Here is a 14267-nt window from a genome sequence, read left to right as displayed (position 1 = left end):
GATGTCAAAAGATATGAGGTCGTAATAAAATGCCTTATTCGTATTACTTAATTTATTTATCCAATCAAATGCGATATTAATTTCTACGTCTCCGAACTCTGGATATCCTCCAAGCATTTGGTTCTTCATATTTATTATACAAAGGCTCCAATCTCTGGTTCTTCTTGAATTTGGACAATTTGGTGGGATCGGAGAACTTGAAGAAAGCTGGCGCGAACTCCACAAGCCATTTGGGGTCTATTGTAGTCACCTCGCGCATGTATTCCTTCGTGGTTTGGACCAACTCGTGGTAGATAACCCTGGAAAAGATATAAAAAGTTATTTTACTTATAAAAGATAATATTATTATATATTTTTCTTTTCTTTAAAATCTGTTCGTAAAATAATCAAGAATTTATGTTGGCCTTTGCCTTCAAAAAGACAACATGATCTTGAAGGGGTCATCTCTGTGTAAATAAGTGTCCACAAAAGTGCGGGAAATTGGGGTTACGCAGCGCCATCCCAATTTCACATAAGATAAAAACAATTTCTGTAGATTATATTTACAAAATAATTTTGGAATAAAATAGTTATATAGATTTATACAGTACTAGTAGTAAAAACTCTTGCGTGTCTCTCATAGGGGCATAGCACTACAAGCCTGAGCAAATAGTCTTATTAGCTGACTCAAAAGATGTATGTAGAGCTAAAATTTTCCGAGGTCCTCGATGAGGGGTGGTATTAACATTCATTATTTACAAGTATGTTATTGTTGAGGGGAGTTATTTGTATGGGTTGTTGTAACTGTGATGGTATAAAAAAGAGGGTATTTGATAAATTGAGCTCAGTCCTTTGTTAGGCAGCGTGAACGCCGTCACGCTGCTGTTGTAATTATTATTAATAATGTTTTATGTAATCATATCATGTAGAAAATTTCACTTAAAAACTGGCCAATTTTGCTTTGACAGTTTTAGAATTATTGGTAAAGAAAATTATACCTAAAGGCCTTTAAATATAGTCCAATAATCAATAAAATCCCAAACTCAGAGCAAATTCAACCTTAAGAATTGAGTTCAAGGTTGAATTTGCGACTACTTGAATTGAATCCCGAGAAGTTGTTTTTGGCACTCATTGAGTGAGGATGTTTTTTGGTCACTGATTGTGCTTCCACTTTTTAATAGGAGATCGTTGATCATAAATTGTTTAGTGTGGCATGGAGAACATGTCAGGCAGGGGATGTTAGTGTTGATACATTCTAAAGGGATCCCTTAAACCTACATCCAAGGTCACAAGTCCTGGGACTTTGACCTTGCTAGGTTACATAAAATCACATACCACTCGGGTTGCCTGTTGAACAGTGCGCTGGAGGGGTGGATGTACACGACCTGGCTGTCGACGAGGGTGCGGTACCCCTCCTGAGGGTCTTTCTTGGCGGCGTTGCGGAAGAAGCCCGAGCAGATCGTCTTCTGTATGCGCACAGTGTTCTTACCCGCTGACACCACATCTAACTTATGCCTGAGAAACAAAAATAAAAATTTATATTTTTATTCCACTGACATTATAAAGACTAAGAGAAAATTACTTAAGATTATTTTATTATAAATTTGTATATTATTTGTATATATTTGTATTTTTTTTGTATATTATAAATTACTAGAGAAAATTAATATTTGAATTTTAGAGACATATTTATCTAAATTCTAAGGCGCCTACGAACAGCGCATCTATTTATCTCCGCTGGGATATTATTTTCGTATGCCTACTGCTATATTTCTCGTGTTGAGAAGGGACTCGACTTTTCATTTATTTTACAACTAGCGGACGCCCGCGACTTCGTCCGCGTGAAAGTCGTTGTAAACTTTCAACTACCCCTATCCTACCACTACCCTACCCCTTCCCTACCCTACCCCTGCCCTACCCCTACCCTACCCCTACCCTACACTACCCCTACCCTACCCTACCCCTACCCTACTCATTAAGGCTGCACTTCTTTATTTATTCCCCCCCCCCCCGCGAGTTGCGCGGCAACCTTTACACAAAAATAATCCATATAGCATGAATTAGTATTCACGCGCGATGATTTAGCGTATTTCTTGTATAACTTTGGTATTTCTTTACCGATTTTTATGATTCTTTTTTTATTGAATAGGTAATAATGTTAATTTTTTTAGTTAGGGATGAGTGATGAGTATTATAAACATAAGAGTAGACAAATATAATTAGAAAGCTCCGGACTGCTAAGCTATCGGGAGTTACACGTGTTATTGTGAGTCAACCATAAAAGTTAGACATATATATGCTGTTGTGTTTTTATAGAAAATTTTAAGGAGAACATTTCCGTCATACATGATTTCTATGTAGCTTTAACCATTAAGGCTGTACATGCGACGGAAGCTTAAAAAATTGAGTAACTTCTCCCGTTTTCTCAACATTTCTCTTCACTGCTCTGCTCCTATTGATTGTAGTGTAATGAAAAGTATACTATAACCTGCCCAGGAGTATGTAGAATAATTGTACCAAGTTTCGTTAAAATCCGTCCAGTAGTTTTTGTTTCTATAAAGAACATACAGACAGACAGACAGATAGACAGACAGACAGACAGACAGACAGACAAAAATTTTACTGATTGCATTTTTGGCACTAATCACCCCCTGATAGTTATTTTGGAAATATATTTCATGTACAGAATTGACCTCTCTACAGATTTATTATAAGTATAGATTAATATATATTACAAGTAGAACTGAATGAAAGTCCTTTGTACACCATTTAATTACATAGGTTGCCAAAACAGACAAAGAACATAGGGTATCTATCAGAGCTGCCTAACGAAATGGGGGTTGATAAATTGATTTTTATTAGACATTCCGGTAAATAATGTCAATGATTACTAATTTATACGTAAGAAGCTTTCTTTACAAGTTAGCCCTTGACTACAATCTCACCTGATGGTAAGTGATGATGCAGTCTAAAATGGAAGCGGGCTAACTTGTTAGGAGGGGGATGAAAATCCACACCCCTTTCGGTTTCTACGCGGCATCGGACTGGAACGCTAAATCGCTTGGCGGTATGTCTTTGCCGGTGGGGTGGTAACTAGCCATGGCCGAAGCCTCCCACCAGCCAGACCTGGACAAATTAAGAAAATCTCAATCTGCCCAGCCGGGGATCGAACCCAGGACCTCCGTCTTGTAAATCCACCGCGCATACCACTGCGCCACGGAGCCCGTCAAAAAATATCAACCCATATTCTGCTCACTGCTGAGCTCGAGTTTCAATAGTCCACCACGCTGGCCCAATGCGGTTTGGTAGACTTCACACACTCGGACAATTAAGAGACTTCTCTGGTAGGTTTCCTCGCGATGTTTTTCCTTCACCGTTTGAGACACGTGACAATTAATTTCTTAAAATGCACACAACTGAAAAGTTGGGGGTCCATGCCCCGGACCGGATTCAAAACCACACCCTCCGAAATCGGAGGCAGGACTTAAGCATACTGAACTCACCTGTCCATAATACCGAGCAGCTGTTTCCTCACATCCTGCGCCCTCTTCAACGTCCTGATCTGCACGAAGTTCTCGTAACACCAGGCGTTCGAGAACTTGTTGTTCTTCCAGCTGTTGTACACCGCCAGCAGGGTCAGGTGGTCGCCTTCTGGCTGGTTGAACTTCGCCTTCTTCTGATCAGCCAGCGCCTGTTTGTCCTTGGGCCGGTAGAACACGTTCTGTACGCTGAGCATCGACACTATGGTGAGGATCTCGTCGGAGCATTGCAGCGCTACCGACATTATGAGAATTTTCGAAAGATTCGGCTCCAGTGGGAATTCGGCCATCTGCGAAACAAATACCACGATGTTATAGGGAAACTTATAAATTTACGTTCGAATACTGAAATGTAACTAAATCTCACCGTCAACCTTCCTAGAGGTTGGCTAATGAAAGTAGAGAAAATGAAATTGCCTGGCAAATTAAAAAAAAAAATCAGAGGGCATGGTGTTTACAATAGTAGATTTTTTTAATGCCGTGTGATTTCAGTATTTACTTTTATTGAGCGATATTTTCGATATACACTGATGGCTATATTTATATTAGTGTAAAATTTAAACATCAAGCTACTTCAAAGTAAAGTAAACCTAATCACTACTACTTAAAATTCACTTTTCTTTGAAGTTGATTATAAATATTGTCGTAAGCAAGGATTTTATAATAGAGTAATATCACTAGCGCGTCAAAATTGAGGCGAACAATAGCCGCTAATTGACCACATTTCATTTGAGTCTTATAGTTAACAACGAAAAACCTGAATATACATATACAATGTCGAGTTGTGTGTTTAGAAACTTTAAAAACTGTATATACATAAATATAAAATGGAATTAAACACAACATTGTGCATGCGCTCAGAGGAGTAACTTAATTTGGCTCATTTTTTGCGGTGATTGTGTAAGCACGCAACATGTCTATAGTATACAAAAAAAATTCAACCGACTTCAAAAACATAAAACATACCGACCTAACTAAAAAACGAAAAATAACATCATATGTTACATTATATTATATACTAACCCGATTATGTATTGGGACCTGATAAACCCTTTCTAACAAAAAACAGATTTACAAAATTGGTTAAGAAATGACGAAGTTCTGAGACTACAAACATAAAAAAAAACATACTCACATAAAATTGAGAACCTCATTTTTTTTAAGTCGGTTAAAAATGTCGTTGGTGGCAAGAAACAAATAAATCAACACACCCGTCGCCCCAGTCGGGTGAGCAGCCCCTCGGAGTCGAGCGCGGAGAGCGAGTGCAGCTGCTCCAGCGCCATGATGAGCGACTCGACGGGCGGCGCGTCCATGAAGTCGAAGTGCAGCAGGTCGTTGATGCCCATGGTCTTCAGCTGCAGCACCTGCACCACACAGAACATGTCATTCGGCGTTCATCATGTTTAATACAATAATTTATTAGTCAGCGACTAGGTGCGGTGATTAGCAAAACACACACAACAAACTTGAATATACTGTATGGTTCAACCAAGAAGTCCTAAGCTTTGAAATAAATTGAGTTATTGTCCCACAAAGTTTTCTGGCCCGATAGCCAAAACTAGAACTATGAGTAAGTTGCTGAGGTCCCTTTTAGGAGCCAAAACCGATCACAGCACAGAGAGGATGATGATGATGATGATGATGATGATGATGATGATGGATGATGATGATGGATGATAATGATAATGGATGATGATGATGGATAATGATGATGGATGATGATGATGGATGATGATGATGATGGATGATGATGATGATGGATGATAATGATAATGGATGATGATGATGGATAATGATGATGGATGATGATAATGATGATGGATGATAATGATAATGGATGATGATGATGATGATAATGGATGATGATGATGGATGATGATGATAATGGATGATGATTATGATGATGGATGATGATGATGATGATGCTGCTGATGCTGATGATGATGGATGATGATGATGATGATGATGATATGATGATGATGACGATGCAGAAGCAGCACTCACGGTGGTGGCGAGGTTGGTGCGCTGTATCTCGGGCACGGGCGTGGGCAGCATCTCGTCGCGGTAGGCGCGCTCCGTGTACAGGCGGTACGTCTTGCCGGGGCCCGTGCGCCCCGCGCGCCCGGCGCGCTGCTTCGCCGCCGCCTACAGGAACATTACAGAATATCAATGAAAATTTATTTAATTTCATTTCAAATTAATATTTCAAGTAGGCTTACTTTACAAGCATTTTTAAAACTTCGGAAAACAGGGATAATATATAGCCTATAGCCTTCCTCGATAAATGAGCTATCTAACATTAAAATAATTTTTCAAATCGGACCAGTAGTTCCTGAGATAAGCGCGTTCAATCAAACAAACAAACAAACTCTTCAGCTTTATATATTAGTATAAATATAGAAGTATAGATACTACTACTGGCTCGGGAGGCAGGTTCTGCTGAGAAGCCGACAAGAAACTATTTGCAGTAGACATAGTCAAAATTATTACAATTTCCTATATTTCAACTTCCTGTGTGTGGTGAACGCCGATCCTATGGCCTCCAGGCATTTTCATGGAATTCATCAATTGTGTACTAACTTCGACTTGGCCCCAAAATAGGCGTGGCTTATTAGCCGTGATTGGTCCTAAGCTGATTTTTTTTTTGAATAATAAACACACAAACTGGAAAACACTAATAAATAATATTTTCTAGTTATGGGTATCAAACCCACAAATATTTTCTAGTTATGGGTATCAAACCCACAAATGTGGACAAGAAAAATAAGTGTATCTACTGCGCCACGCACCGTCAACATAAAATAGAATCCCCATTTTCCCTGGCCATGACATAACTTGAGAACATTAGCTTGGAAGAAGACTATACAATTCTCATTAAGGTTGGACTAACAATACGAAATGAATGTAGGTAGAATTAAAAAAAATTAACTCACTTGCGAAATCGGTGTGACAACCAACGAGTCCATCCCAGTCTTTGAATTGTAAACCTTCTGCTTCACAAACCCTGGATCCACCACGTAATATATCCCATCGATCGTCAGCGACGTCTCCGCTATGTTGGTAGCTATCACCACCTTCCTGGATCCAGGGGGTGCCGGCTCAAAGATCCTGGTCTGCATCTCAGAGGGCAGCGCTGAGTACACTGGTAAAATTATCAACTCCGGGACATCGGGACCTAGAGACTTCATTCTTTCGTAAAGTATTTCGCATGCAGTGTCAATCTCCTCTTGACCGGTCAAAAACAAGAGGATATCTCCAGGAGGTTCCCTCAAGTGGATCTGCATCACAGTAATCAATGATGCATCTAAGTAATCAGTCTCTGGTTCCTTTGTATATAATACTTCCACAGGAAATGTTCTACCGGGTATTGTGAAAATGGGTGCTTCGAAGAAATATTGGGAAAACTTCACAGCGTCCAAAGTAGCTGATGTGACTATAAGTTTCAGTTCTGGCCTTTTTTGGACGGCTTGCTTCAGGAGACCGAACAGCACGTCGGTGTGTATGGTGCGCTCGTGGGCTTCGTCCAACATTATGACGGAGTAGCTCTTGAGGTCGAGGTCCATCAGACATTCCCGCAGCAACATACCGTCTGTCATGTACCTGAAATAGTTTTTAGTTAAGTAAATATTTAGAATGGCAAAAATTTCCTTTATTTCTTAAAGAACTAAAGTAATTCAGAAGGTCATGAAAATCGACAATAGGGATGATGACAGTTTTTTTAAATTGTATATAAATTAAGAGTATGCTAATAGTAAAGCAATTTATAAAAGTAACAGGGTATCTGCGATCATTACTTTCGGAGCTACAGGGTCAGATATCAGATGGATCCCGGAAAAACGCTTCATACAAAACGGAACAAATTAACGACGTAGGTACATAATGATCGTGAGATTTGTATGGGCGGTGATTTGTGCGTTTATGTTTATAGTTCATGTATTAAAAATGTCACATTTATTGTAAGGAAGCTAAAACTGTATGAATTTTCATCAAATTACGATAAAAGATTTTTTATAGATTTTGAATTTTTATAATCTTATTTATTTTGCAAATATCCAGACAATCTTCGCCTTTATGTATAAATAAGTATCTATACCCGAATGTATCATAAAAATATATTCAAACCTAGTCATCATCCCCATTGTATAAAAAAAAAATTAAAATTAATGAAAACTTTTGTTCAGTTAATTGAGCGACCGACACGGCGATCAGACGCAGCGGCTGCGTGCACACCACACTCACAAACACTCACAAACACTCGCATTATGATACGAGTAGTACAAACACTCACTTTATGATGGTATCGGGCCCGGTGCAGTCCTCAAACCGGATGGTGTAGCCCACCTCCTGGCCCAGCCGGCAGCCGAACTCCTCGGCCACGCGCTTGGCGACCGACATGGCGGCCACGCGCCGCGGCTGCGTGCACGCCACGCGCCCGCGCGCCGCCAGCCCGCACTCGCACACGTACTGCGTTATCTGCGTGGTCTTCCCGGACCCGGTCTCGCCGATCACTATGAGGATTTGGTTGTCAGATATGGCCTGTACACAGAGACGTTTTACTTATATTATTCACATTTATAATTAAAAATCAAACGAACTCACCAAAGTGAAGTTCGATGATAGATGAAAAAGAGAAACAAGCAAGTTGATATCAGGTTCAAAAATGAAATGAAATTTCACAATGCGTGGGGGCCCTACTACTACAATATGTAACCCTAATAAATCGCGTCGAATGAAGCTGCGAAACATAATAGTAAACAAACATACTTGACTTTTTATTTTACTGATTTCGCTTAACTAAGCGCTGTCAAATAAATTATAGCTTGGCAAAAAAGTGTAGAAACTGAACTAACTTTTTTTACCTCTTACTACACTGTTCAACTGACAGTTGTATCTATGCTGTCAAAAGTCTTGGGATTATTTACAATTTTAATAGATTAATTTCTACTCTTATTTTCATTGACGGTGCTTGGTTTTATTTAATTTATTTTATTGCATATAAATTCAGTTGGAAGACTGAAAAGAACTACTAATTTATAAGAAGAAAATATTAATTAACATACCTTTGTCAATTCATCTCTCAGCTTGTAAATAGGCAAAGATTGTCTTTGCTCGAGCAGAGACAAATTAGTCTTTTTCCCGAATGAAGATTTCTTGCCTCCGATGACATGTTTCTTCCACTCTGGTAGATCCTGCGGGGCGATGCCAGTGCCCCGCATGTTGGCTGCTAGGGTCCGGCCATCAGCCTCAGGCAGGGGGTCGATCCAATTCTTGTTCAGTCCCGTCGGAAGACTTTCCATCTCTTGTTCTCTTTGCAACATTTTCTGGTAAATAATAAATGAAAATCTTTAATATTTTTGCTTTGCTTTTACCAACCTTTTTAGATAATTTATGTGTAGTACTAAATAATATTTTTAACTACAACAAAATGTTTCACATTAGAGTCGAAAGGGTAACTTGTAATAAAAAAAAAATATTATGACAGTTTGTTATTACCTGTTCTCTTCTCTCTTTAGCCAATGCAGACTGCATCATAGCAGCTTGTGCCAGCGAACCATCAGGGTTCTTCACAATCCGTACTGGAGAGAGATCATGGAGAGCTCTGCCATGGCCTTGCAGAAACGGTGGTTCCTCTTCAACCAATTCAATCTCAATGTCCGCTTCTCCATCTTCGTCCTTAGGTAGCAGACCGGTTTCTTCATCGAAATCTGGCAGTTCACTCTTGTCTATTACGCCTGAAGATATCATCTGTAAGCATTATTTACGTCAGTTTTTTTAATTTGGCAAAAGAAGCAAATGACCTGATAGTTAAGTAGAAAACAATTGCCTCTATAAGATCAAAACCTCAGCAGAACTTGCTTGCTTTACATTCTACATATATGAATTCTATGTATAAGCCTTGCACCCATCATGGCATGGCAAGGTCAGTTAAGGTCTTATGAGAAAAAACTATGTATTTTTTAAACAATATTGTGTTACAAAAAAAATGTGTTTCTGAACCATCCAAAGAGAGTTAGATAATAATTGCACATCTCTATTGATAATAAAATAATTCGTGTTTGAAAAAAAAATCTAATATTTGTTAGTGTGAACTGACTTGTTTAATCTCCCATCTCTCCGGGCTGGATATCCTGGTGACCCTCTTGCGACTGGAGTCTTCGTCGGGGTCGAGCCCGCTCTGCAGCCCCGCCAGCACCGTCGCCGCCGGCGGGGGCCTGTCCGGGTTACGGCCTTCGCGTTCAGCCTTGTCAAAACATGTAAAAATTGAAAATATTAGGTTCGGTTAGGTTATAGGTTTATAGTAGGTTATAGGTTATGGGAAATAGATTTAAGTTAAGGAAATTAGATTATTTGATTGTACATATTATTTTATTTTACACCACCTGCGTTCTTGTATTCTCACTTTTTCCGAAACCTACTCCTTTAAAAAAGAATATTTGCCATTTTTTTATAATACAACCAATAGTTCCCATTTCCCTCCCACTAGTGGCTGTGCTAGGTGGAAGGGCTGTGCTAGGTGTGAATACGACAATAGACCAACAGGGCGGGGAACCACCATCCCTCGGTGATGAGCCCGACCGCTCTTACCGTTGAGCTATTGAGGCTATTATTATATATTCATAAGGATGTCTGGAAAAAATTGTTATATAGTGATATGTGGGCATTTGTATACTGCTTCTTCCTTGTATTGTTTGTTCTTTTTGCTTTTATTTTGTGATGTACAAATAAAGAATATAAATAAAATAAATAGTAACTATCACTAGTTAACCAAATAAATATTTTTTTAGTATAGTAGAAATTTTCCTACACCAGCTCTGCTCATAGTCTGCCGACTGATTGCATGAGAAAAACAGAACAAAAAAAAATAGAGTAAAACCATCATCAGCTTGTATTCATCAATCCAATGCTAGACAAGGCCTTTCCGAGAGTGCACCATCACACATGATCCTCCGCCTGCCTCATCCAGCCACTTCCCACTACCTTCTTGATATTGTTGGACGGAAAATAAAATTTCAAGATCCACAATTATGATTTCTCATAGTAAATGATTTTAATCATTCATAATTTAATTTAGTATCTATTCTTACCTCTAGATGTGCATGAGATGTGGGATTCAGATCTTTTCCAGTATCTTGACAAACATCTTTCATTGTCAGCGACACTTTTTGGCCAGTCACAGACAGAACTTTGACCTGTAAAAATAGTACAAAAAAAATAATTAAATAATGAATTAAAAATAGGACAATTACAAACCGCAAAGAATATCCTACTTGTTTGTAATCTATACTAATACTAGCAGATGCCTGCATTCTGCTCCACGGTCCGATTTATTACTACACCAAATTTCATCCAAATTCGTGAGAGGTTAAGCCACGAAAAAGTAACGTTTGATTTGATTTGATTTGAAATAGTATAATAAAAATTTTAATAAAAAAAATACAACCGACTTCAAAACCTAAAATCGTACCCACTGAACTAAAAAGCGAAAAATAACATCATAATATGTTCTACCTGCTGATCAGTATGAAGTCGGTGCTAAGCCGGTGATGTATTAATTCAAGCCATGTGAGAATATCTTATAGATTTAGATTTTGCAGACAGTGTTGTTTATGTGGTCCTGTCAGAAATGGCTTAAATTAAGACAACACCGGCTAAGCACCGCCTTCATACTGATCAGCAGGTAGAACATATTATGATGTTATTTTTCGCTTTTTAGTTCAGTGGGTACGATTTTAGGTTTTGAAGTCGGTTGTATTTTTTTTATTAAAGTTTTTATTATTTTTCCATTTTTAGTGTAAAATTTCATCTCAAACGAATACATCAGACGCCTAATGACAGTCACAACCCATCTTGGTACAAAATCCTCAGCAATACAAATTAATCAAGTCCAAGCACAAGGTAGCTACCGTAAACCGTTAAGGGGTTCCCTTAATTGACCTTGGTCTTCATCATCAGACCCCTAAATGACAGTCACAACCTATGTATGTGGAAAGTTCTCATTAATACAAATTAATCAAGCCTAAATACAAGGTAACTGCTGTAAATCGCCGAGGAGTTCCCTCGTCTGTTTTATGGCTCCATCATCAGATCGATTTTAAACCTTCATGAAAATGTAGTGCTTAAAAGTACTAAATGGAAACGTTTACGAACACACTAGACATCCATATAATTTTCGAGAGTTCCCCTCAATTTCTCCAGGATTCCATCATCAGATCTTGACATGATGGCAATGCTGGCTGAATATAGACAATAAAGTACATACCTTAACCTTGTCCCCTCTAGAGACAACATCAGTGACATTGGTGACTCGGCCCTCTGAGCGGAGCTGTGAGATGTGGACGAGGCCCTCCCATCTCTTTCTCAGTCCCTCCATTTGTACAAAACAGCCAAAAGGCACTATGTTGGCCACTCGCCCACTATATATCTAAAAAATTAGAAAACAATAATATTAAAAAACATGATTTTATTATATTATTTTGGTTTTTAACATAATATAGTGTACACATACAAAGGGTACAAAAATGTTTAATTAAATATTACAAGAACAAAATATTACTAAACTAGAACTTTGATCTCATTTAAGCCTAAATATATAAAATTGTGATCGTAAGAGCCGTGATATCTCCTCTGCCTCAGATTCCAGACGGTGTGGGTTTGAAGCATGCAAAGTCTGGAGCATGCACCTCCAACTTTTCAGTTGTGTGCATTTTAAGAAATTTTGTATCTATAAAGTGTGAAATGGTGAAGGAAAACCACTGTTAGAAAACATGCATACCAGAGAATTTTCTGTGTGTGTAAAGTCTGCGAATCTGCATTGAGCTACCGTGATAGACTATTGGCCTAACCCCTCTCATTCTGAGAGGAAACTCGAGCTCAGCAGTGAGCTCAATATGGATTTATAATGATGATATATCAATTGCAGAATGTTTTATCATTATGAAAAAGAAAACAAAATATTGATATGATCACTTACCTTACCAGGTTCTGGGTCATCACTGACCTCAATGTCAGGACTCTTTTTCCTCTGTTTCCGCTCATAGTCATTATCTCTGTATCTGTGCCTATCCTCTCTACTTCGTGAACATGACCTTGATTTTGACCTCCTATGCTTTGGCCTGCCTCCTCTATGTCTGTCCCTTGACCTTGACCTCTTACCTCTGTCTCTTGACTGTGATCTCTTATATCTATCCTTTGACCTCCTAGATCTATCTCGCGACCTAGATCTATGGCGATGATTACTTCTAGATCTTCTTCGGTCTCTGTCTCTACTCCGACTCCTATCTCTATCTTTATCTCTACTGTGACTTCTTCTTTCCTTTTTTCTATCTCTACTTAGACTCCTTCTATCCCTTTTTCTGTCTCTACTACGACTTCTCCTACCTTTCTCTCTACTTTGACTCCTATCTCTACTTTTGCTTCTCCTTCTCTTAGTCACTATACCATCTTTTTTGCTGTCCTTACGATCTTGACTGTGCTCTCTTTTTTTTACATCTTCTTTTGGCTCATCCTTTGCTAATCCACTTTTTGAAGGAGCTAAAGCCTCTAGGGCTGCCATCACATTGTCAACCACACTACTAGATTCCTTGGATTTTGATTCATCTTTAAATATTTCTTTTGAAGTGATTCTTTTGTTTTTTTTATCCTTGACCTCCTCTTCACTTTCACTGTCTGAGGAGAATGTGGCAGGTTTATCATTTGGAATGGCCAAACCAGGAAACTTTACAGCTAGAGGATTTGATGTTTTATTACTAGTATTGTTCTCAATTTCATTACTCACAGGCTTCATATGCTGAATGATACGAAGCAAATTTGTCATGAAAGAGTCTGAGAACTCTGCTCCATTTTCAACGAGAGCCTTTTTAAAGTTGTCAAATGTTGGATTTTTGTCTGCTAACTCAATAATAAATTCAGCTGTAAACAATGAAAACAGTTAAATCAACATCAGAGCAATACATTTTTCTAATTACTTATGAACACAACATATGATGCTTAGATCCTTTAATTAAACAGTAAAAGTTCCTGAATCACGTTTCCTTTATTTCATTTTTCACTATTTGCATATTAAAAAATTGTGACCAAAATTTGCAGCTAAACATTTCATTTATCATGGATATGACTTGTGGAAGCTTTTTATTCAATGATTAGCCACCCTTGACTACAATCTCACCTGATGTCTAAGATGGAAGTGGGCTTACTTGAAATAGTTACTTACTATTCCAAAGCTGGGAATCGAACCCAAGAGCTATCTGTTGAAAATCACAGCACCACCAACTGCGCCAGAGAGGTATATCAATAGTATTATTTTCAGTGTGTTATACTCATAGCACACAGGTACTTGAATGTTTATTAATAAATTCTCGCAGGGATCCTTAAGTACAAGATAAATCATCACTATATTTGTGACAATCAAGAATTTACATGCTTGTTTCTTGCTCAATATTATAAAAGAAAAAGACTTACATAAATCTTTATCGTTCAAGCCCAAATGGTTGTCCAATTCTGTACATATTTTGGATACAAGGGACAGATGTTCTAATTTGGCAACCTCGTCCATTTTGATGAAGAACTAAATTTATTACGTTAAATTCTCAAGTAATAATTTCATAAAAACAACATATTTTGAAGAAATTCATCACAATTTCACCTACATTAAAACACAAAACAAACGTCAAATGCAGTGAAACGTCATTTGGAATGTCGATGTCAAGTGTCATTGTCAACTCAGTATTGATTAATATAAGTGAATCTATG

The 14267-nt window shown here is 38.2% G+C and overlaps 1 protein-coding gene across 1 annotated transcript; it reads right to left on the bottom strand.

Moving 5' to 3' along the window:
• Positions 1-34: 34 nt before the first annotated feature.
• LOC112056343 (ATP-dependent RNA helicase DHX8) lies at positions 35-14198 on the bottom strand. The gene is made up of 14 exons (XM_052881464.1): positions 13977-14198; positions 12490-13427; positions 11779-11940; positions 10604-10708; positions 9613-9759; positions 9012-9263; positions 8579-8839; positions 7807-8054; positions 6452-7118; positions 5523-5663; positions 4730-4882; positions 3483-3808; positions 1315-1494; positions 35-299 (listed from the first exon to the last, which is right to left on the bottom strand). Exons 1-14 carry the CDS (start codon positions 14068-14070, stop codon positions 77-79), a joined length of 3897 nt encoding a protein of 1298 aa, XP_052737424.1. The 5' UTR covers positions 14071-14198; the 3' UTR covers positions 35-76.
• Positions 14199-14267: the final 69 nt, after the last annotated feature.

The sequence above is a fragment of the Bicyclus anynana genome, chromosome 5, assembly GCF_947172395.1.
Source record: "Bicyclus anynana chromosome 5, ilBicAnyn1.1, whole genome shotgun sequence".
Classification (NCBI taxonomy): Eukaryota; Metazoa; Arthropoda; class Insecta; order Lepidoptera; family Nymphalidae; genus Bicyclus; species Bicyclus anynana.
Note: the sequence above shows the minus strand (reverse complement) of the source record. Positions and strands in the feature narration are given on the sequence as shown.